The sequence below is a fragment of the Leuresthes tenuis genome, unplaced genomic scaffold, assembly GCF_036924035.1.
Source record: "Leuresthes tenuis unplaced genomic scaffold, fLeuTen1.0.hap1 SCAF_1, whole genome shotgun sequence".
In the NCBI taxonomy this organism is placed as follows: domain Eukaryota; kingdom Metazoa; phylum Chordata; class Actinopteri; order Atheriniformes; family Atherinopsidae; genus Leuresthes; species Leuresthes tenuis.
In genome coordinates this window covers 27,821,475-27,846,277 of record NW_027325355.1, presented here as the reverse complement: position 1 = coordinate 27,846,277, position 24,803 = coordinate 27,821,475, and the positions used below count along the sequence as shown (strand labels likewise).

Genomic DNA, 24,803 nt, shown 5'->3' with positions numbered 1-24,803 from the left:
TGTTTGTTTTTATTTATATCGCTTTATTTAGAAAAAGAGGCAACTCAATAATATTAACGAGGGGAGACACGAGGAAGTCACTGTACATTTTAGATTCCAGCCACAGAAAGACACAAACCTGAATCTCTGGCTTCACAGGAAAGACGGGATATGAAAACCACTACAAATTTAAAACTTATAAACATTAGATTCCCATTCAGCTGATGTCACATCACTTAAACATGTGCAAGTCAGATATAAGAATACTTTCAGCTCGATATGGATTCCCTTCATGTGGAAAGCAAAGCGACATACATTAAAACCTTATGTTAGCAGACATTGTTCCAACAGGCACACATTATCCAAAATGTTCTTAGAAATGTTAGGATCTAAATAGTTTAAACACTGAAGTCAAAGTGCATTTACTTAGTTTGGGTGACACATTAGGAGCAGAAGCACTGAAGGTTCACTCGGGTCAAGCAAAGAAAAGCTGAGTTTTTCTAATGTTTAATATCATAAAGCGTGTGTGTAAATGCTGAAATACTCCCACCTGCTGTCCATTGTGCCGAAGACTTTTGGTATCATCCCGTGACGCATTTTTAACAGAAAACAAGAACTCAAAGCAAACTGTGAGAAACAGGTAAAATGATGAATTAGTGTTTTTTTCCCTCCAAACAGACCAAACCCAAACGTGTCGCTGGTCTAAGACGAGCAAAATGACTGAAAACCGGGACGATTCTCTTTAAAAAGGTCAAATATTTTCAGCACAGCGCTAAAACTTCAGATCAGAGCAGTGCTTGCCTCCATTTAAGGCCTCATACTATTAAGAAAACACACAAAACACAAGGACCTGAAAGAAAAAGACAGATCCTTTTCTGCTTCTCTTGTTTTTGCCGTCCACTTTGGTTGCTTTCAGCCCGGCCCGCATGCTGGGGACCTGTAGGCGAGGCTGCTTTTCATGCCCCGGCACCTGGACGGCTACCAAACATCCATGCAGCAATGGACAACCGCGAGCTCATCCTACATCTACATTAATACTAAAATACTGGTATGTTTAGAAGCATGGTCTACCTACAAGATTAGCTGCTAGCATGATGCTGCTCAATAACAGACTGAAGCTCTTCCAGCAACAAGCCCTTGGAACAGCAGGACCCCGGACGCTCACTCCCTCACTCAACCGCCATCTTCCTTCATCTTCAGACAAGAATAAACATGCAGAGACCACGCTCTGACCTTCCACACACACCTTATCTACTTCCACAAACCCTCCTGCACTTACATGTTGTCCTTTCCTGAACCTTAACCTCCAGGGTCCCACAGGAGAACTATTTAAGAGAATAAACCACTCAGAGTCAAGCTAAGGCGCACATGAACACACCGAGACATCACTAAAAACAGTTCATTTGTGCTTTAAAATGATGTCGTAGAAAGGAGGGATTATTCTGCCCACAGGTGCCCTGATTCTGGGGGGTTTAAAGGGACAAAGCTGGGGTTTGGACCAATCCGCCCAGCTGCAGCCGTCAGTGTTTCGCTGAGCTTCTCGGGGGGTGGGAGATGGAGGCAAGATGCCGCCGTCGTTCTTTAAGGTTCCCCCACGATGGCGGCGGGATGGCCAAGGAGGTGGGGTGAGGAGGAGCCGACCTGCTCCCTGCTCGGGCGCCGATCATCGCCGGGAGGCTCTGGTTGCGCCTCAGGCCGTCCAGCAGGCTCCCCCCACCCGCTGATATGAAAGTGGAGGAATCGTGGCGCAGCACTGCAGCGTCGGAATCTGAAGCGTGCAACACCTTCGCAAATCCCAGCCTCCGCAGCCTCTCTACCAGACCAACACTGGCCGGGTCGGGCCTGGCACGGCCCGACTTAGGAGGCGGGACCAGGGTTTGCTGGGAGGGGCTCGGTAGGTCAGGATGTGGGGCTCGGCCCAGGTTCAACCCGTAAACGTCTTGGAGAAAAAGCTCAGCAGGGCGCGAGGCGAGGAAATTGTCAGTTGGGTGTTGGCGGGATTCCATCGGCACCGGGGAGGGAGCGGGCGAGTGGGAGGGGGAGTTAGGAGGCGTGGTTGGCAGGAGGCGCAACAGCGGCTGCTGAGGGGCAGGTTTCAGCGATGAAGGGGGGGTGTCGGTGGAGACGTGGGCAGAAATGCCCCTCTCCAGGACCAGCTTGGTCAGGCCGCTGGGAGGCACAGAGGGCCGTCGGGGGGGGAAGGAGTCACCCAAACTCAGTCTGCAGGGAGTCACGGGGGTGCTGGGACCGGTCCTCATGGAGCTCGGTGTGTTGGCGAAAAGGGACGACTGCGAACTGAAGAACATGGAGCAGACCACAGGTTAGACAGAGGGGAGCTGTGTCCTAGCAACCGTAACTAAGGAGAAAGAAGTTCAGTGAGATCCATTTCCTCTTAACTCCCTGAAGCTGACTCACCTTGGGGTGACCTGCGTGATGTCACTCGGGTGCAGGATGCGACAGGTTGTGATGGTGTAGGTGGAGAAGGTGGAGCTCTGACACTTTCCTGGGTTCAGGACTGCACACACCACAAATCAGGTCATGAGAAACTCTCACAGATCAGAGAACATAAAGAAATAATTTGAAGTAAAGAAATCACCGAATGAGGATGCTGTTGGTGTCGAGGTGGAGATCTGACTGTGGGACTGAACCGCAGCTGCAGGAGCTCCTGGAACGGGTGGAGGTGACTGATGAGGCGCCTCAGAGCCATGACGGGGTGTCAGGCAGAGATCTGGCCGCGCTGGAAAGGAAGTGGACGGCGCCACGGGTGACGGGGACGGGGTGGGGAGGGTCACCAACAAACCCGGTCTGTCCTTTCTGTCCTCAGGCGTAGACGAACAGCGCACCTTGAAGGTAATCCCTCCTTCCTCCTCCTCCTCATCGACCTCCTCCTTCCCCTGCTCTGCTGCTCCTTTCTCAAGCGCAGCAGTCCCTGCGTTTCCTTCGTCCTCCTCATCCTCCTCCATGTCAGACAGGCGGTACACAGCATCCTGAGCCAGTGGTCGGAAACCCTTGGTTACCACCCCGGGGTGTGGGTCCAAGATGGTGGCCAGGTGAGGTTTGGCGAGCTGCTGCCAGTGGTGAAGCGTCAGAGAGCCTAAGAAGAAGTGATAAATATGTCTCACTAAATCCATACCCACTGAAAACAAACAGCTGTCCAGATAAACGCTACCTTCCATAGGTTTGACGATCTGAAGCTTCTCAGGCAGGAAGGTCTTGAAAACGCTGGAGCTGAAGGAGATATCCGACAGGTTGGAGAAGGAGGAGAGCACGCTGCCCACCGGCGAGCTGCTGCCGCTGCCCTCCCCGTCAGTGTCCGCCCCTGCCAGAGCCTGCAGCTTCTTCTCCCGCTCCGCCTGGAAGAACTGACGCTCGCACAGGAAGTTCTGGCGCCGTAACGAGAGGCGGTGAAGCGCTCTGGTGAGGTCGTTTCCTCCCGGAGAGCCAGGCTGGCCCATCTGCACCTCCTCCCTGCAAACACAGCTGTGATCTGACATGCTCCGAATTTCATCTGAACTTCAGTGCAAAGCGGCTTTTCTTTTACCCCTGAGCAGACCGGAAGGGCTGCGCTGTCATCACCAGGGAGCTTTGTCCAGAGCCGGGGATGGGAGGGGTGGGAGGGGCCGAAGCAGCGCGGGACGCAGAGGCGTTGATGGAGCGAACTGTTTGGAAGACCCGCTTCTGGGAAATTCTGCAAGAAGACGAGGTCAAATGTCAGAGAGAAGAACTAAGAGACAACTGAAGGCTGCAGTTCCATTCGGGGCTGTCACCTTTGGTCCTGAAAGGCGGTCTCCTCCTCCACACTCAGCTCCCTCCTCATGGTACCCTCAATCTCTGCAGCCAAGGAATCCTGCGTGCTCACAAACACCAACACCACTTAAACAGCTTATCTTCTCATCGTGTTGGTGGCTCACTTGGGAGGATGAGGGGCTTTTCTCACCATGGGGCAGAGGCCGTAGGAGAGGTGGCGGCGCATCCCGGCAGACGGGCTGTTTTTGCTGCGCAGCTCTTTGATCTCTTCTTGGGACTCGTGGAGCATTTCTTCACACTCTATGTTCCGCTCTGTCAGCTCGTTCAGCTGCAGCGAACACAGACTCATGTAAACACAGCTGACGTTCACAGACAGGATCTGAGTACCACAACATAAGAAAGACGGCGGTGTGGCCCTTTTTTAAAAGCTAACCAGTTAGCTGTGTGGCTGGGGGACGTGTACCTCGGCTGTGAGCTGCCTCTGAGCATCTTTGGACGCCTGCAGGTGGATCCTCAGCTCCTCTTTCTCCAGAGCCAGCTGCAGAGAAACAACCCAGTCAGATTTGAGCTTGTCACGGCATGTAATGAGTGACGGCCGTCAGGTCTGCTCACCTCCTTCACTCTGTGTTGCAGTTCCACTATTTGGGAGAGCAGCTGAGCGATTTCCTCCTGGTGTCTGAGCAGCTCCTCGTTCTTCTGAGACAGTTGGTCTGTCAGAGACACCATCTGGCTGTTGGACTCACCTGAAGCAAAGTGGGAGGTAAGTTGAAACAAGATTTCCTAACCTGTAAGTGGTCCTTTTGAGGGTTTGTGAGACTCACGGAGCTCCTTGACACAGTCGCTCACGAGCTGCTGCTCCTGCTCCTCATACGTCATCGTGTCTCTCTTCAGCTGACACGCCTGGAGAGCGAAAACACACCAAACCAGAAGCCTTCAGCGCTTTAATCTGACCGAATGGTCCCTATGTCACTTCTTAAATCTGACCCGGAGATGGTCGTACCTCAGACCTCAGCGTCAGGTTCTCCTCCTCCAGGTCCTGCAGCTTGTTCTGCAGAGACTCCAGCTGAAGCAGTGCGGCGGCGGTTCCCCCCGGCGCCTGAGGGAGCCGCTGGGGGGTGGACACGCTGGAATCGGTTTCGCTCTCCTCCGAGGCGCTGGCCACCATTCGCAGAAGCTCATCCTTCTTACTGAGCTCATGCTGCAGCTGGTGAACCTGCCCAGGGTCGTTCAGGAGAAGGAGATTACCGTCTGCGATACTTCAGAGTAGAATTTAGCAGCCAGACAAACATTTCTAAGATATGTTACGAACATGAAAAACACTGAAATATTCCTATTTCTCCTCTGCAACTGGTTGAATTTACTGCTGATTTTGAAACTTTGACAATAACACATCATTAAAGATCCATGAAATCTCTGATGATGATCTCAACCTCACTTTCCTCCCCTCGTCTGGCAGCAGCTGTTCAGCCTTCGTCTCGACTTCGTTGGGAAACAAATACCATGAACCAGTGTCAAACAAACTCTGGCTGTTTGAATCTGTGTTTTTGAGGATCTGTTATAAAACTATAGTTCTGTGGTCTTAAAACACCACACGAAAACTCGATTTTCAGCCCCCGAAACCACATTTTAAGCTCCACTTTTTCAGGAAAACATGAAGTGAAGTATCTGGAGATGAACTACCTGGTCCACAGCCTGGGCGAGTTGTTCCTCCAAGGCGTCGTTGCGTTCCTGCAGCAGGTGGTTTCTCTGCAGAAGCGACTGACCGATGCGAGCTGCCAGCTCCAAGTCTCTGTCTCGCTGTCAGAGAAGAGCACCCAGAGTCAGGCAGGAAACTGTTGAGGAATAACAACAAACTCTAAAACTAAGTGAACACCTACCTCAGCCAGAAGGTGCGTGACCACCTCAATGTCATTGTAGGTCTTGGTCATCTGCTCCACACGATCAGAGCTGAGGACTGAGCAGAGGGAATGACGTCACTTTAAGGTCTCATGCAGGCTAAATCTACACCATAAAAACCCCACCATCACTCCCAGCCACTGGGAAAGCATGCTGAGTTTAAGGAACTAGCTAATAAAATGCTTTGACCACAGCCAACGTTACCCCCACGTTGTGGGCCATTAACTATCCAATTATCCGCAGCCAATTATTGATTTGTGGGGTTAAATTGTATTTGTGAGGTCCCCAACGTGGCAGCGTGGTTGCTGGTGGTCTGAATGAGAGCATTGCTAGTTTTGTATCAACAGAGACACACAATAACCAGTGCTACTGTACTACAAGCTGTTATAGATAAGTGTGCACATCTCAAAAAAGCAGAGAGGGGCTCAGAAAACCGAAGCCCCTCTCTAACACTGCAGCTGAATAAGAAAGTCGCAGAGCAGAACAGGCAGGCAGGGAGAGAAAGATACCTTTGGAGAGCCTGTGAGAGCCAGGGTGGGAATAAGAGGAGGGCTCCAAAGCAAGATATGCTAGTGAGAGAAAGGGGAAAAGAAGGGAAAGTTCAAAAGGTGGAGAAACAGTGAGATGGTTTTAAAGATCAACTGGACAGAAAGGAGAAAAAAAAGGAGAGAGGCAACGAGTTACCCCGAAAAGCAAAGAGGAAAAGCTCAAGCTTCAACAAATCAAATCATGGAAAAACATTAGTTTCTTGACACTTTGAGGATCTACTCATTAGTCTGGTCTGATTTTAGCACCTGAGCGGGTGGCACCAGCGCCGCACAGCTTCCACTTGCACCTGTTTAAAGAGAAGTGGCAACTCCAGTCACTGAGCCTTTAACTAAGCTACCAGACGAGTAACGTTAAAATATGAAGGTAGAACACCTGCTCAGTTACCTGGAACTCAGCTTTGATTAAAGAAAGAGGCTCCACATGAAAATGGAGGCTGGAAATATTCTTTTCAATAGCTAATCTGCTTAGGACTGTTCTTTAAATCAATTTATTACCAGTGATGCTATTAAAATCATAGAAAATAATAATAATAAAAGCCAAATATGCCTTGACAGTTTATACAGAGAAAGGAACCTCATAGCAAATCAATGCAGATGACTTCAGCCTGATAAGGTTAAGTGGAGTCAACCATACTCAGACAGACTGACCGATTCCCACTGCTCACATTCCCTGTCCCACCTTTTATTCTGCCAGAGCAGTGAAATCAAACAATCTGCATTTAAGCAGGGATTAAAAGCCGCTGCAGCTGAAACAGATGAGAGCAGTAATCTGAGGCCACAGTCCCAGTGACCTCAGTCTCCTCCGATACCCGCCGGGTAAAAATAACCTCGGCCCAACACGGCCATCTTTGTTGCACACAGGAAGACGCTTACAGTGCAAAGACAAAAATACCTCTCAGGTGGAGCGGGGCGTCATTGTGTCGGTTCTGTATATCCATTGTCTGATCATTTTACTCCACATAAAGCCACACAGTTTACTCACTAAGACAGAAAGCAACTTCTAGGGCAGCTGACTGAACTCTGGCCACAATGAATTGCATAACTGCAAGTCCAGCATGTTATAAAACCAGTCAGTCACTTTTTTACTGATTCGTAACCACACACAGTGCAATGGTCAATGGGTTACTTCTTTACAATCACCTTTGGCACCAATAAACAGCAGGTGCAGCACAGCTGAATCAGGCTAAGAATAGAGTTTAAATAAACCACTGTCCTCATCCAAGTACACATGCTCAGCAGGGGAATCTAGTTATTGACTGATGTTTGTGACTTTGTGGAGCAGATAGAGCAGAGGCTGTAAAAACACTGAGGCTAACAACAGTGCAGCTGAGTTATTTCATCCAAAACCACATTATCTGGGTGTGTTTTACGCTTTTGGTTAGACGAGCATGTTTACATGCATTTTAAAAGTTTCCTTTTTTTATGTTAACATGTACGATTGAGTGAATTAAAAACTGTACTAAAGGAAGTATATAGTACAAAGAGTGGCTAAAAAATGCAACTTGAACATCAAATATTAGCTAAAAATGCTTAAAAAAAGCCAAATTTGGGTAGCTGATGTAAGACAAACTGCTATATTTTGCCGTCACTTTCTCAGCTGAGACATTTTTATGGGTTTTGTGGCTTCTCGTTCATCCTGCCAGAATGAAAATCCTTCACATTTTTACACTTCACGGAGCACAAGATATTTGAGGAGCCTCCTGGTCTGATGTTAACAACATGAACAGCTGCAGCTGCTTCTGCTACAACAGCACAAAAATGGGAGGAGAGTCTTAATATTCAGATGATGCTAAGTGTGAAACCCAAAGGGTTCTCACGCATCTCCTCGTGCACCTACTTAACGTTCCAGGCTATGTGCTATTAATAGGTAGCTTCTGCTTTTTACAGTGCACGAGTAGAGCAAGCAGTAACATGAAGCTGAGACTTCATTAAACTGACACATTTCTCCCAAAAGCAACGCTGAACAACACTTCTGTTCTGTTCTACTGTAATCCAGCTCAGATCTGCGCTTTTCTTTTATGTTTTTGTGTGTCCGAGTCACACAAATCCACAAAGCAAAGCTGTGCAGCAGCAGCAGCAAACAGGAAGTTGCCTCTCTCCCTCGTCAACATTGTTCCTGCATGCCGCAACTTTTTTGAATGTAAACAAAATGCAAGATATGCCAACTTCCTTCCCCCTCCACTTCCATCCCGTTCAGCCTGACCTTGCTTCTTGAAAACACACTCCGAGCGCTGCACTGACCCCTGTGCTCACCTTCCACAGCAAAGCTATCGTACACCTCCTCAGTGTGGATGTTTAAAACCGGCATGGTCCGTGTCTTCTCTCTACTGTCCTGCCTTCATCCTCAGCCTGTCCACCCCCCCGTTCACCCTCGTTATCGCCCGTCTCGTGACTCTCGTCCTCTGGCTTTGAACTCAGCTGCAGTTAACTCTGGCATGATCACTGGATTCCTTTCTCTGTCCCCCCCCCCTCACACTGTGTCAGAGTGTAGCGCAGCAAACAAAATACTGCACACAAAGATGGACCCTGAGCTAAATAATGTCAGCGGTAATCCCTGTGATTTTAAATAAACAGGATGTTAGCCGTATAAAATGAATCCCCCGTGTGCAAAGTGCACTTAAAGACACCATCTGCTGGCTGATGTCAGCACAGGCTAATCCAATCAAAAGAAAGCAGTTCTTTGACCACTGTCATCTGTATATTTGGCTCAGTTTCATATCAAGTGTACAACTTACTCATGTAGCGCAGCGTCTCTTCGGCCAGCATGGGGGAGATGGCGTTCTGCTGGCCGGGGCCTTCGTCTGGAGAGCAGCTCGGAGAAACCACCCAGTCCTGACTGTCTGACAGGTACATGGAGCCTGAACCGGCCGAACCAGAGCCCAGGGAGCCGGAGCAGTAATGCCTCCCGCTGCTGCCCAGCCCCTCATCTGGAGATTACACAGGCACATATTCAGGCTGGAATGATTACTTTCAGCTGCTGTTAATTATTTCCATTTTTAAAGAGAAGTGTTATGTAAGCATGATGTACACTGCGAGTCACACAATAAAAGAAGTCTTTATGCTAAAATAAAGCTAATACTTGGCATAAAGAGTGAAAGCAAGAGCAATCTGCTCATTTGCCAGCCAAGTAATTAACACCTTAACTTATCTGCCTAAAAAAGCCTCGAGTTTCTTATACGGCCGTTTATTTCAGGAACAAAAGTGGGAAGTGACAGGCAACCAGGTGCTGGAAGAAGGCAGCGGTGCTGGAAGAAGGCAGCGGTGCTGGAAGAAGGCAGCGGTGCTGGAGCAAGGCAGCGGTGCTGGAGCAAGGCAGCGGTGCTGGAAGAAAGCAGCGGTGCTGGAAGAAGGCAGCGGTGCTGGAAGAAGGCAGCGGTGCTGGAGCAAGGCAGCGGTGCTGGAAGAAGGCAGCGGTGCTCTAAGGCGCTGGTGGCCTAACTCCCCATGCTGCACCACTGTGTGGCAACAGAAGCTCAGAACAGATGAACCAAACACTAAAATATATGGAAACATATTGGCCCAACTGGAATTGTACTAAATCAATTTTTTCCAGATTTGACAGGAATATACTTTAGCATTTATGCAGGCCGACAGGCTCTGATAACTGAGTTTCTGCTTGCCTGTGTTCTGCTTGTTACCAGAGGATTCCACTAAGGGACACATCAGACCAGAAAGAGCTGCCAGATTTACAGAATATAAACAATAAAGATTGTCAACAATGGAGGAGGTTAGTATTTGGTTTGCCTTAAGAGCAGAAAAACTAAACATTTGGTCAAGTTTGGCCTTAAGCTGCCTCTTACCTGTTTTTAACCTGCATCTTACAAAAGTGTACCGTTCATTTCTGAGGTCATGGACAAGCTGTGTTCCAAACAAACATGATCCAGAACGAAGGCATCATAATGACGCACGCACATTATCATCAGACACCCAGATGGTGCCGTTAGGAGCTGCGTTAGAGTCCAGCAGAAGTAACAGAAGAAGCTGGTAACAACAGAAGTATGAAAAGCTCAACATGGTGCAATTCACCACCAGCTAAACAGCTTCAGTTCTTTTTGTGATGCGACTGGTCACCTGGAAAAAGGACAATAATTACAAGCTAAAAGAAGATCTGTTGTAGCAGAGTTGAACATATTCTGGTCAAAGAAATCAACCCACTCACATGTTTGGATACTGGAGCAAAGACAGCAGTCCAGCTTAACGTCTTAGTGGACCTATAGCTGCGTCTCGCTTTATCTGGAGGCAGAAACACGCCGCCTGGCCTTGGAGCAGGCGTTTTTAAAAGCTACCGTAGGGCTGCCTTACGTGCTTGGAAAGGAAGGATCATTCGTCGTTTTTAAATCCTTCTGACTGGAAGTGGGATCACGGCAGAACTTCGTGCCAAAAATCCCTTTTCCGTAAAGCTCACATGAAGAGGAAGCGAGCTACAAATATGTAGACATCTTTATTTCTACTGTACATAAATAAGAAATGCATTTGGTAAGAGCCTGCAGCTTCAGTGAGAGTGCAGGAGGGGGCTGATGAAGCGTTTGAATGAGTTCTCTTGGCTCTGGCACAGTTCAAGCAAATGTCCTTCCACTTGAGTAAATATGTGGTTTACTGGGACAGATGGGGCTAACAATAGCATCGGGCCTGAAGACGCCACATACTGTGTGAAGGGGATCGGTGACGCTGGCAGAGAAACACCTGAAACCGTACACAAAGCCAGCAGCTGCCATACCGTGTTGTTATTTCAGCATCCGCTAACTCCTCACCTGTCTCTGTGCTCGACTCCTTCTTCTCCACAGGACGGGGTTTCACTTCAAACATGTCCTGTCCTCGGAGTCCTCGGAGTTCTGGACAGGGAAAAGCCGCTGCTATCGCCGTGGCATCACATCCTGCTCCGGCGGTGCCCACACACACCTTTACCTGCAACAGAGGAAACAACAGCTCGCCGTCACAGAGCCAACGCTCCCAGGAGTGAGGGTGTGTTCGTGTTGATGCTGCTGCTGCTGTTTATAATCCAGATTAGGGCCAGTAAAGGTGTGCGGTTAATCTCCTCTGACTCCAGACTACTGATCACTTCCCTCCCCGGCACTCTTCCTGTGGTCTACGGGTCCTACGGTGTTCGCTGCTGGATACTTTGATCATTATTATTTCATATCTTCACCAGCATTTGACATATTCAAAGATTAGAAACCAAGTCTTCCAACCTTTTGACTCATTTACCCTTTTCTGAGCTGGATTAAAAGGTAATTTAAAGACAATTTGCACGAGGAAAGTAGCAGAAAACTGGCCGGCAGATGTAACTGATGCATTTTCCTTGCTTCCCATGCCACACGTTGTTTTTAGGGAGGTCCAAGGGGTGAGACAGAGCCCTCCCACATCCTGTCTCCTAATCTCTCTGTGGAGACTCTGAGGCCTTAAAGGGATGACTGGAGGAATGAGACAGGATGTGCTGCCTTAAAGGGATGAGCTCCCTGAAGAAAACTGGTGAGGTGAAAGGAAAATTATGAGCCATGGACATTTGGTTCAGTCCTGCATTTGCAGACTTTCTGAAGGTCTTTCAAAGTTATTTTTCAGACATTAGCTGCTTTTTCACTCATTTTATCAGTTCTGATGGCTGACTATTTTCAGAGAAATGTGGTTTTTTTTTTTGTAAAGCCATTAACACCGATTTATGATTTATTCAAGCATAAAAAATTCACCTAACTTAAGGGATGAACCAGTGTTGAGTCAACTTAGCAAAGAATTGTATCTTTAAGCACTTTGTCACTCGCAGCCTGTCACAAAGACACATCCTTTGCTCCCATTTCTTTAGTTTCATCCATGAAAAACACCAAAGATAACGCAAACTGGCACAATCAAACCCGAGATAACCCAAACTATATCACCTGGGTACTTGATGCACATTGGCTCCCAGTAGAGCAACATTTAGGTAGAGGTGTATGTAGCGGTGTGTAACCCACTAAGAATAAGCCCTTTATCATCTGCTTCGCTGACCCTTTGCTTCGACTGCACACCCGTGCATATCAGTGTGAGTTTAAGTAGAAAACATGCCACTGGACAGGCAGAGTCCTTGGGTAACATCCTCTGCTTATATAACAGCGAAGCTGAGACAGTTTGCTTTATAAAAGGAGATTAAGGGAGATGTTATGCACACAGCAATTTGAGCCTCAGCAGATATGCTGTGATGGCACCAATACTGAGGGATTATTTATGTTCAACCTTAGAGCAGTTCTACACACCAAAAATACCATGTACTAACTATTAGAGTGAGCTGAGTTAAGAGATTCTCCATTTATTATGTTACTTTCATTGTAGCAACAGATTTTAAATGCACGCTTCTTCTTCCCCGACTTAAAATGCTCGAGATGATCTTGTCCTCACATGTCTGTGAGTCATCTCATGAGTAAGACTGTCACAGAGCGAGATGAAATCATAAACACAGATATTATAGGGGATTCTGACGTTTGTGTTTTATTGATCTCGCAAAAGAATCCCCATCTGGGAGCCCTCCCTCGATACTGGCAGCATCACAAACACATGAAACCCCACAGCAGTATAAGGGTAACCTTCAAAGTGACTGTGGCACAGACAGCACAGCAGCATGAGGCTATCACAGCTGTCCCAAAGGGACTGTCTGCTTGCATCAGCTGTTCACAGACTTCACATCTCCTCCTTTAATCTCTATTCAGCTGATGTGCAACTAGACTGACCTACAACCAGCGCAGCAGTGGAGAACAACAGAATACAATGGAAGTACAAACTGAGGTGAAAACAACAACATGAAACTCGGATATTAATGATACATCAATTCTAGCTATTCTCATCGCTTCTTCAACACAACATCAGAACTGAGTCCATCCTAAATTTGACAAACTGGACTGGACACGAGGGATTGTGGGCATGGGAAGCAGCACGTGACACTGACAGCATTAAGGGCTGTAACTTTCCCCTGTTAAAGGAATTACACCAGCCATTTGCAAACAATCTGATGTGACGCCACTCTGCTGCTGAAGGAGCTAAGCTCAGCGAGAAATAACCTTACTGATATGCAAAGCATACAGACAATTACACATGATCTCAAACGTCTCAAGTAATTCACACAAGTTACTCTAAAATTCCTTCTACACACAAATGAAGCAGCTGTTTGGATGCAATCTAACCCTGTCCATGAATGCAACTCTCTTACGATTAATTAATTTACAGTAGTGTGAATAACATCGAATTTATTGTTTGATCATGAGATAAATAAAAAAATTGAATTGTAAATTTGTTGTAAAGACTATAACCTAATTTTACTTACTTAAAATGTAACTATGTGGATCAACAGGAGACAGTTAGCTAGAACATTATGCAATTTAAACACATAAAGCTAGCTTAAGTTACTAAAAATATTTATTAGGACTGCTAATATCGTCATGCTGCCTCGATACAACTGCTAAGCTATTAATGCTTTAAAAATACCTAGTTAATAATAAATTTATAGGAATATAAATTACCCGTTAGTCTACGGTTTAACGGACGGAACTGGTTTTAACGTTTTCCTCTTGTGAGATCGTAACTGCATTGGCTAGCGATTCCCTCGCGCGCTCCAACTGACAACATCCCCGTTGTTATTAGAGTTAAGGCCAAACGGAAATTTTAAAAAGATGTCTGCTTATTCCAGAGCTTACCCAGGGTTGGTGTTATCCCAACGATGCATGCGGCGCCTGTCAATCTCTTCACCGAAATCACAAACAATGGAGAGGAAGGGAAGGAGGGAGCTGCCTTGTCATCAGAAAGCGACCGTTAGGCCGACGCTGTCGTCTTTCTTACGCGACAGTTATCTGTGTCAAATTAAAAGTCCTCGCAAAAGAGTACATTTTCGCTTCGTGTTACTTAGAAAACACGGTTGCTTAATTTCGTTAACATTTTGCACGGTCCGCACATTCTTTAAAGGGACAAACGGAACATGAACTGCACGAACGATTCGCCCTTTGGGGTTCCAAGCTTCCCTTTGTATTTTTAACTTGTTTACGTCGAAGCGCTGTCGACAGGAGAAGGTAAGCAGCTTGTTTTCGTTACATTTTGTTCACTTTGAATTCATTTCGTGGACAAACGACTGTTTTTACCTTACCTAACGTTGACTCAGAACATATGTATTTACAAATGTAACCGTAGTTACCAAACGAGGGACAGTTTATTATCTTTCTTTAATGTACGAATGATTTTTATGCACAAGTAGACATAACAGTCCGTCTGTTTCCATATTATTTCACTGTATTATCGGTATGTTTGATTAATAGTCTTAAATCCCTTTTGGTTTAACAAAAATGGCCGCAGTTAATCTAACCTTGAAGTGGGTAATTGTATTCCTTGATTAATATTATCATTCTTTTTTTTATATTCCTCATTTTTGATTGCGTTTCATATACTGCTCATCTCTGTTTTCCAGGAATAACCCTCATTCCTCCACCTGATGTCACCATCACTGACTCGCCTGAACGGAGAAGCACCGCTGGTGAATTTAGTTTCTTCAGAGCTCGAAGCAGCCAGGTAAGCTGCAGACAGATGGATGCATGGCTGAGGCTGGATGGGTGCTGGCTGCTTACTTGTCTAGTGGGGGATTCTCAGTGTGTCTCATATTTCACTGCTGCGCTTCATCCTGCTGTCTCCCCTCATCGCGATCAGTCTCCTGCAGCCTGTGAGCGGATGAATGCAAAACTCTGTGATTTTACCATCGCCAAAGGGACTCCATGTCTTTCTTGGTAAGAATATCATACTGTATGGATTTTTCTTCATGCCTACATGTAGTTTATCTGTGATTTTGTAGATCTGTAGTCATGATTTGGGTGATGCTGGTGGCGGGATATGAGAAATTCAGTAGGTATTTAGGTTAGGAGTGTTCAGATTGTGAAACATGGATGTATTTGTCAGATTAGCTGTTTGTAAAGCATATTTGTGAGTTACATTTATTAGACAAAGAAACTTTCAACACTAGGATTTTATGTATCATGACATGATAAATTTAAAAAATCTGATATTTTTTTTTTTTTTTTTTTTTTTTTTTTACCAGGTGAGATTACCAATGAGATAACTTGATTGACTGGACCATTGCAGCACCTTGATTCTTTTCTTTTTCAGACATTCTGTTGTAGATTTGCTGTTGTGTTTGGGATCTTTGTCCTGTTGATGAGCCAGTTTCAGCCCAGCTTTAGCTGTGGGACAGATGGCCTCACATTTGACTCTAGAATACTTTGGTATCCAGAGGAGTTCATGGTGGACTCAATGACTGCAAGGTGCCCAGGTCCTGTGGCTGCAGAACCAGCCCAGATCATCAGCCCTCCCCCACCGTGCTTGACAGCTGGTATGAGGTGTTTGTGCTGATATGCTGTGTTTGGTTTCCTCCAAACGTGCTGCTGTGCATTAGGACCAAACATCTCCACTTTGCTCTGGTCTGTCCAAAGGACATTGTTCCAGAAGTCTTGAGCTTTGTTCAGATGCAGCTTTGCAAACCTAAGCTGTGCTGCCATGTTCTTTTTAGAGAGAAGAGGCTTTCTCCTGCAGCCCTTCCAAACAAGCCATCCTTGTTCAGTCTTTTTCTAACTGTGCTGTCATGACCTTTAACCTTTAACATGCTAACTGAGGCCTGGAGAGTCTGAGATGTAGCTCTGGGCTTCTTCACCTTGGGGTGACCTTTAACCTTTAGCATGCTAACTGAGGCCTGTAGAGTCTGAGATGTAGCTCTGGGCTTTTTCCCCTTGGGGTGACCTTTAACCTTTAGCATGCTAACTGAGGCCTGTAGAGTCTGAGATGTAGCTCTGGGCTTCTTCACCTTGGGGTGAACTTGCTGGGACGTCCACTCCTGGGAAGATTGACAGCTGTCCTGAATGTTTTCCACTTGTGAATAATCTTTCTCTCTGTAGAATGATGGACTCCAGATAGTCTGGAAATGGCCTTATAACCCTTCCCAGACTGATGGGCAGCAGCAGCTGCTTCTCTAAGATCATTGCTGGTGTCTTTCCTCCTTGGCATCGTGTTAAAACACACCTGAATGCTGCAGAGCAGCAGACTTATTGATTGACTTACCGATGCTCAATTAATCAGTGCATTGATCAGCAGCACCGGGCTGCTTCCTATCCTCTTAATTCCTTTGGAAACAGGGAGGATGTTAGCTGTTCACGCACTGTCTCTGTATTTTGGTTTAGTTTTTGTTTAATAGATGATGACACGATGTAATATGTTGTGTTGATGTTAATCTGAGATTCTATTTACCTCATTTTGAGACCTTTGTGAAGACCAGATGATTTTTATCATGTCCTCAGGTTGTACTCCTTTTTAACATGAGTAGAAAGTTGGAAAAGTGTAGTTTGAAAAATACCAGACATTCATTTTGTCTACCTTTACATCCTTGATACATAACGGGCTCGTCTAATTCCAGCAGGCTCTGCGTTGCTCTGTTGGGACGCATTACTTTAGTAAGGTGCTTTGTGATGACTTTCATCACTGATTCTCTTTCCACTCTTTACTCCCATAAACTGCCCTCACCTCTTATTTCCCTGATGCTTGCTCCTCTGCCTCATCTCTGACCCTTCCAACCTATCACAAGGCAGCACACCACCTTCTGTTTCCCAAGCATCATGTTTCCTCTGCACTCGTCCTTTTCCTGTTAGGGCATCTCTCACCTGTGCTCCTCCCCCCCTTCACTAGGACTGTTCCTGCATATCCCATGCTCAGGTCCAGCCCATGGACATAGAGGAGTGCTATGAGGACACCAGTCACCAGTTCCTGGTCAGTAACAGATGCCGTCAGCACGGAGAAAGGAATCACACGCACACTCCTCCACCATGTCGTCACTGTCCATATATCATCTGTAAGACTGCAGCTATAAAGCATTCAAAGCTGGTGAACCAAAAGGCTAAATTATTTTAGTATTTCCTCCCTGACTTAATCTGGCTTTCTTAGAGTTTCCCCCCCAAACATTTCTGTCATCACACCTAGAAATGATACTCCTCTATATCCCTAATGCAGTACTTCATGCTTTATAGTTATCATTAACTACTTAATGATAATTATTGAGTTTCTGCTCAGGTCACGTCCTCCCGGTGATCCAGACAAACTGTGGCCCGTCATCACAGAGAATCTGTTTTCTTCAAACCAATGAGGCACATTCTGCAGGTGTCTCTGTGAAACGGGAGTCCCAAAAGTCTGTCTGCATCACCAGAAACTGCAAGCATCCCCCCTCCCTCTGCCCTGCTCTGTGTTACAGCGCCACCTGCTGTCAGCCTCACACAGGGCTACAGCACAGGAGCAGCACAAATGAGCACTTCAGCTCATTTGGGCCTGCATATTAAAATGGAGGGACTCATGGGCTGCAGCAAAAAAAGCGACTCACTGATCCGATCTCTGAGCTGTGTTCACAGACGATGGATTCTGGAAGTGTTCCTGAGCCCGTGCAGCGATTTCCATGATAGAATCATCTTTGTTTTTAATGCAGAAGAAGATCACAGGCATCTCATTTATTTACTTATATTCAGTTTATGGAAAATTTAAAGAAACTCAGGATCTGAGGTAGGGGGATTTTGTAGCCATGACTACAACCACTGGCAAGAATGATGGAGTCGGCGCACTCAGAGATGTTCATTTAGCTGTTTTATGTTGTAAAAGAATAATTAAACTAATCACAGATGAGGCACAAACATACAACAAATCAGCTGCCTTTTTTAGGTTTTATTAAGATGAAGTGAAGGGAAAAAATGTGGATTTACTCAATCATGAGGGGGAAAATGATAGAATCATCTTTTTAATTTGCATTGCACAAGTCTAAATATGTAAATGATACTGTAATTCTTTAAAATGTGCATGCGTTTGAGGTAGTGATGTATTATCAGGGTTCATGTGTGTGTGCGTCTATACAGAGCTGTGACAGTTCTGAATACACTCTGCAAGGCCCAGCTGGTGGTGATGACATCACAGGGCTGTCAGTTGAGCCAGCCCACTACCAGCTGCTGTCTGAGCTGGGTGAGACTGTCTCAGAGACGGAAAAGTCTAAGTTACATCTTATGTACAACCCAAATTTTTCAAAACAGCAGAAAGATTTCTCTTCATGCCAAATTCCTGTCACAGGGAGGGGCTTCAATAATCTGAGCCAGGTGAACATGGCGCGCCACGTCCCCACCGGCCATCTGGTGGCTGTCAAACAAACCAATCTGGATGAGTGCACAGAGGAAGAGCTGCTGCAGATTATGGTGAGCTGCACTGCAGAAATGGGCTTCAGGAGCATGCGTTTGTTTTGCTTTTGTTGTTAAAATATGTCTGAATGCATCTCATACCTCAGAACGAGGTGCTGCTGTCCCGGCTCTTCCGTCACTCAAACCTGCTGACCTCTCGTCTGGTCTTCAGCTCCTGCTGCCAGCTGTGGGTTCTGACACCACTCATGGCCTACGGTAAGCCACAACCACATCCTTATCACTTTATCTGAAACCATCAGTGATACAGTGCAGTGCAGAAGTCTTGATCCACCCCTAATTTCTTTTTGGATTTCCAGGAAAACAGGAAATAAATGCAGTGATTTATTGAAACATGTGCAATCATGAAATTAAGTAAAAGTATAAAAGGTCATTTCTTTAAGGAGTCTTCAGGAATAGTTCTCCAGGCTTCTTGAAGGACATCCCAAAGCTCTTCTTTGGATGTGGGCTGCCTTTTGTTCCGTTCTCTGTCAGATGATCCCACACTGCTTCAATAATGTTGAGGTCCGGGCTCTGGGGAGGATTCATCCCTCCATAAGACCTGTTGCCACTGATTTTCAGTCCACTTCTTGTGTCATTTGGCACAGCTCAGCCTTTTCTCCCTGTTTCCCTTCCTTAAGAACGGCTTCTTGACAGCCACCCTTCCATGGAGACCATTTCTGATGAGGCTTGGGCCAACAGTAGATGGATCAGCTGAAGGTCCAGATGCATCTCTCAGGTCCTGTCAGGTCACAGCTGGATTTTTTCCTCTTTCTTAAGGACATCACTTTCAGATCCTGTTCATCTGCTGGAGATAGTTTTTTAGGCCTGACACTTCTTCTTTTGTCCTCCACTTGTCCAGTTTCCTCAAATGTTTTAAGGACACACTGCACACCATGCTGAGATATGCCAAGTTTTCAGCTAATAGCTCTTTGGGAATCACCTTGTTGCTGCAGAAATCCTATTTTCTGTCTGTCAAACTGTGTTTTCTTTGCTGTTTTTCATAGATGCAGCTAAAGAAATGGGAACAAATGATGTGTCTTTGTGACAAAGTGTCTAAAGATACAATTTAAAACGGCTTCTTTGCTAAGTTGTCTGTTCTGTGTCGACACAACACTGGTTCATCCATTGAGTTTGGAGCCTTTTTTCTGCCTGAAGGATTCATAGCTCAGAGTTAAGTGGCTTAAAGAAAAAAAACACTCCTCTGAAAATGTTCAGGTAGAAGGACTGGACTGAAAATTAGAGAAAAGCAGAAAAAATATTTTAAAGTTCAAGATCTTTACAGGATTACAGGAAAGTCTGGCTGTTTATAAGTAAAATATAAATAAATGAGCGTTACTTCATGTCTGGGCATGAATTTTTTAGTTTATTGACTCTTTCTACTGCAAAAAAAAAAAATCTCAGAGAGCAAAGAAATTGCTCCAATCGAACCACTCAGGTTTAACAATAAAATAGATTCTAAATCTTTATCTCTTCTATCCTTTTGCCTGCAGGCTCTGCAGACACCTTACTGAGAACATATTTCCCAGATGGAATGAGTGAATCCCTGATAGCGTATCTGCTGTACGGTGTGCTGAAAGCATTGGAGTACCTGCATCGGATGGGTTACGTTCACCGGTCAGTGAAAGACCAAAGACGTGTGCATTTAAAAAATGTGTGTATATATATATATGTTGATGTTTCCCACCTGTTCCTCTGCTGTCAGGGGGCTAAAGGCCAGTCACATCCTGCTGTCAGGGGAGGGGCGCGTCTACCTCTCAGGACTCAGCAGTGTTTACAGTATGATGCGTGATGGGAAGAGAATGAGGGCGGTGTTCGATATGCCCCACCACAGTCCAGCTCTGCTGCCGTGGCTCAGCCCTGAACTACTGCGACAGGTCAGGTCACATAACGTTAGCTCCAAGCCTGTTGAGCTCTTTATTTCCTCCCTGACTGCTGGGGTCAGTACAGGATCGATGCATCATTTCTGCAGAGCTTTTTTTTTAGCATCGGCCTTCTCTCTTCTCTGTTTGTGGCGTTGTCCTCAGCAGGACCTGCACGGTTACGGAGTGAAGTCCGACATCTACAGTTTGGGTATAGTTGCCTGTGAGCTGGTCAGTGGTCGGGTGCCTTTCCAGGACATGCCACCCACTCAGGTAATGGCTTAGAACGTGCACTTGTACAGCTTTTGATCCACGCTTTGCATCAAGCTGTGAACCTTCCCGTTCAGATGCTGCTTCAGAAGCTGCGCGGCTCCCACTGCTGCCTGCTGGACGTGGCTCCGTTCCCATTGGGGGAGCTGGGGGGGCTGAAGGTGTCGCGCTCGGGCGTCGATTCCGGCATCGGGGAGAGCGTGGCCACGGGGAGCCTGACGCACAGCACCACCGCTCCCCCTGCTGAGCGACCTCAGAGCCCCGGACCCAAAAACCACTCGGCCACCCTGCACAACCTGGTGCAGCTGTGCCTGCAGCAGCAGCCTGAGCGCAGGTCCTTACAGTGAGGAAGCAGCTTTAAATGTGCTCACAGCCGCACACATTTTAATGCTGCTGCTGTTTTTGTCCTCCGTAGACCGTCAGCGTCTGAACTGTTGAGCCACGCCTTCTTCAAACAGGTGCGTTTCCATCAGGATGTCTTTAGAATAATGATCCAAAGCTTGATTATTTATTTTTTTTACTGTGGGGAGTTAATATTATTAAAAGCATTGCAGTGCATTCATGGTTTTAGCCTGAAAGTTTGTGAACCCATGCATTCTACTTACGAAACCGTTTTATTTACAGAGCAGGGATCTCTTTATAGAGGAACTGTATAATGGCACAAACAAAGGGGATTTCTGATGCTAATCAGGCTGTAAAAACCTATAAAAACCATAGAAAGAGTCCTCAGTCTGCTTGATTGTGTACTAATGAGAGAAATTCAAGGTCATATTACTCAAATCCACAAAGTGTGTAGCAGTGAGGCAACAAAGGAACTCAGAGTAACTTCTAAGCAACTAATTTTCTCCCTCACATTGTGATATTGGCTTTCCCTAACCTGTGTTCTCCACCACTGAGGTAAGTGGCTGCACATGAAAAGGTCATTAATACCTTTCCCACAGCCGGCAGCTCTGCCTAATCTTTTACATGGTCTCTCTTATAAGTCACGTTGGCATGGAAACAGTCTGGACACTGTGATTGTAAGATGCTGCCAGCCTTCTGTGCTTTTCATTGACACCTCACATGAAACTATAGAAGCTTCATGTGATATTCACAGCCTACAATAACCAACGGCTGTGTCCCTCTTCTGCCGTGTACGAACCTGTAAATGAGTTTGTTGACAACTGAAGCATCAAATGGCCGATGAAAATAGGAAAATGTGCTGTTTGCTTGTGTAACTTTCTGTTAACACTAATTTGTAAGAAGCGTGAACTGTTAATTTAAACATTTCTGAGGTTCAATACACAACATTTTTCAGTGTTTTTTTAATCATCTCAGTCACACTGAGACTGTGATTCAAACTATTTTAGAGTGTTAGCTTTCAAAATAGCAATTACTCCACACATCTGTAGATCACCTCTCGGTTTACTGCTATGAATAGACATTTTAGGAACATTTTACCAAGGTTAAAAGGGAATTGTGGTCTTGATTTATCAGGAGAACACTGGACAAAACAGATGTGAATGAAGGAGAAAACCACTGCTTTCCAAAAATGACATTTCCTTTTTTTTTTACCTCAAAAAGGAGAATCTCGGGTTATCTGTATTATCTTCTGGACCTCAAGGGAAAGTGGGTCATGCTACACAAGATCCTTTAATAACATAGAAATGTTGCAGAGGGACCTGAAGCTGTTCTGTACAGAAAAATGGAGTCAAAATTCCTTCAAGTTCCCAGTTAACAGAAGCGATTTGTAGCAGTTCTGCTGCATCAGGAGGTTACAGAATGTGACTGATAAGAAGCATTCCTGAAGGTAAAAACATGTAAGAGCCCGTCTTTCTGCTTGCTTCCAGGTGAAGAGACACACCAGAGACTCCTTCCTGAGTCTCATGTACCCAGCAGTGCCCGTCACAAGCCCCGAGGACGCACCAGTGTCCAGCCCCCCCACCCCCTCGTGCCACGCTCCATCATCAGCTGACACCGCAGAGACTGTGTGGGACTTCTGATGAGCCTCAGATCTCTGACAAGCAAACCAAACCCGAGACAATCAAAGAAAAGCAATGAGGCCAAACTCTACTGTGCTTTTATTTTTTACCATTATTAATAACCCAAATCTCTGAGCCTTTTTTAAAATAGTTTTGTAGTTATTTTTTTGGTTTGTCTGATGCACAGGGCGATTTGGGTCAGGGGACTGCGAGGCAACTGTGAAAGTGCTGGATCCAAGAAGCTGCTCCGAGCACAAAGGGAGGATCTGTAGTCATAATGATGAACTGTGGGTGAGCTATCAGTCCAAAACCACCCGCTGACTAATAATCGAGCACTTCCTCCTGATGGAAAACACGACTAAGACTTAGAGGAAAATTCCACCTTTAGATGCTTTATTGTTGGAAGTATTACCGCATTTCTGGGCACGTCTTGTTCATTTTATGCTGCCCATTTCACACACATGCACCCCCAAAACAAGTTGGGAGACTTTAAAATGTAAATAAAAGTGAATACAATGATTTACTAATATCCTAATCTTCATATTTTATTCACAAACATATTGTTTAAAGTGAGACTTTTTAATGAAAATGATCAGCTCACCTTGAATCTGATGGCAGCAACATAAATGTTGGGGAAGGTCCACGTTTCCCCCTGAAGGTCAGAGATGTCTCCAGATTATCTGTGAGAACCTCATTATGTTCTGTAGATGATGGATATTCAAAGTCTGAGGAACATTATTCTGAAACTGATCCACAATTTGTTGGCATTTTTTTCCAGTTGAACCTCTGTTCATCTTTACTTCTGAGAGACTCTTCCTCTCTAAAGTGCTCTTTTTATACCCAGTCATGTCACTGAACTGCTGTTAATTAACCTAATTATCTGCAACATGTTCCTCCGGCTGTTTCTTCTTACTTTTCCAGCCTTTTGTTGCTCCTGTCCCAACTTTTTTGAGACGTGTCGCTGCCATCAGATTCCAGATGAGCTCATAGTTTCATTAAATAGTAAAATGTCTCACTTTAAACATCTGATATTGTTCATTGTGAGTAAGATATTCGTTTATGAGATGTGTAAATCATTGCATTTTGTTTTATTTTCATTTTGCACAGCATCCCAGATTTTTGGGGAGTGTTTATTCATATCCTGTATAATGTTTATATGTTTGGTGGCAGGCTGTTGTACCTACTGTTCCTCTCAGATGCCACAAACTGATCCTGAATGAGCAAAAGCACCAAGAAGCTACATCCAGACATGTAAAACTGACGAGGTGACCGTACACGTGGGTGGATTTTTCCTTTAAAGTGCTGTTGTGTACTCAGAATGTGAACAGTGAATACTGAAGTTCATAAAACGGAGACATATATGCATATAAATCCATCTGTGATGGAGGTTTTTAAACTACGCTGAGGGCAAAATAGGGTAAAAACTGGCTCAGTCAAACCTGAACTGACCTGACAGGTTTTTATCATGAAGTTTCAACAGTATTAACATATTTCTGCTGTATGTTTGAACGTAGAAGCACACGGTGTCCCTGTGTGATAATTGTAGAACTTATCGTCACGCACAAGAGGCAAGATGTGCACACAAGCAATAGAAGTACAGTGTCTGGTGTTGTTTTAGTGCAGCAGTTAGAAACCATCGATCTTTCCTGCTCCGATCATCAGTGATAAAAGTGTTCCTACTGAGCTCTGCAACCACTTATCCAACAAGGCCTTTATGTTTCAATGAAACCTGCATTCAGACTTTGGTGAACTTTGTGTAACTGTGATTAAGTGTACTGTGTGTGAGAACTGTGACCTGCAGTACATATCAAACATGGTAGCTGTAAAAGCCTTACATATATACTGTATGTGTATATACACGCATTATAAATTATACAGCATCTATATCACTCTGTACACGCTCACACACACGTGTCTACATGCGTGTCTTAGTCGGTTTTCCTGCATTTTGTGTTGATGGATAAGTGCAGTATTCATAAAACAATGTATGCCTTCTAGTTAAAAGATATTAACTATGATTATCCATGATTCATCCTTTTTTTTATTTAGTCTTTCTCACTCTGATGATAACTCAACTGTGTTTCTTAATTTCAGGAGGTGGAATAGTTGAATATCACAGAGATATCTCATGAATCCAGTACTGAATATACAATTGTTGCAGTCATTTTTACATTTCAGGCCGAAGTTGGGTCATTTAGGGCCATTAATAAGGTGAAAAGAACAATAATGTTAACTCAAACAGGTCCTCTGAATTGCTCCCATGGTGCCCAGGTCCTGTGGCTGCAGAACCAGCCCAGATCATCAGCCCTCCACCACCGTGCTTGACAGCTGGTATGAGGTGTTTGGTTTTCT

The 24,803-nt window shown here is 45.4% G+C and overlaps 2 protein-coding genes across 7 annotated transcripts; one reads left to right on the top strand and one right to left on the bottom strand.

Moving 5' to 3' along the window:
- Nucleotides 1–2: 2 nt before the first annotated feature.
- trak2 (trafficking protein, kinesin binding 2) lies at nt 3–13,901 on the bottom strand. 2 transcript variants are annotated; one of them, XM_072372708.1, is made up of 17 exons: nt 13,826–13,901; nt 10,922–11,075; nt 8,906–9,097; nt 6,132–6,191; nt 5,604–5,680; nt 5,407–5,523; nt 4,727–4,939; nt 4,548–4,626; nt 4,339–4,469; nt 4,190–4,264; nt 3,917–4,054; nt 3,747–3,826; nt 3,521–3,667; nt 3,149–3,447; nt 2,576–3,073; nt 2,395–2,494; nt 3–2,274 (listed from the first exon to the last, which is right to left on the bottom strand). In XM_072372708.1, exons 2-17 carry the CDS (start codon nt 10,974–10,976, stop codon nt 1,500–1,502), a joined length of 3,036 nt encoding a protein of 1,011 aa, XP_072228809.1. In that variant the 5' UTR covers nt 10,977–11,075; nt 13,826–13,901; the 3' UTR covers nt 3–1,499. The 2 variants fall into 2 exon arrangements, with proteins under 2 accessions (XP_072228809.1, XP_072228810.1); XM_072372709.1 differs by lacking the exons at nt 6,132–6,191; nt 8,906–9,097; nt 10,922–11,075; nt 13,826–13,901 and adding an exon at nt 6,417–6,480.
- A 42-nt stretch (nt 13,902–13,943) lies between these two features.
- stradb (STE20 related adaptor beta) lies at nt 13,944–24,470 on the top strand. 5 transcript variants are annotated; one of them, XM_072372870.1, is made up of 13 exons: nt 13,944–14,194; nt 14,587–14,687; nt 14,823–14,899; nt 16,842–16,922; nt 18,050–18,152; nt 18,258–18,379; nt 18,469–18,577; nt 19,852–19,975; nt 20,064–20,235; nt 20,386–20,493; nt 20,568–20,824; nt 20,906–20,948; nt 22,320–24,470. In XM_072372870.1, exons 3-13 carry the CDS (start codon nt 14,888–14,890, stop codon nt 22,470–22,472), a joined length of 1,284 nt encoding a protein of 427 aa, XP_072228971.1. In that variant the 5' UTR covers nt 13,944–14,194; nt 14,587–14,687; nt 14,823–14,887; the 3' UTR covers nt 22,473–24,470. The 5 variants fall into 5 exon arrangements, with proteins under 5 accessions (XP_072228971.1, XP_072228893.1, XP_072229117.1 ...); XM_072372792.1 differs by adding an exon at nt 14,438–14,490 and having other exon boundaries at nt 14,587–14,899; XM_072373016.1 differs by lacking the exon at nt 14,823–14,899.
- The last annotated feature ends 333 nt before the right edge of the window (nt 24,471–24,803 follow it).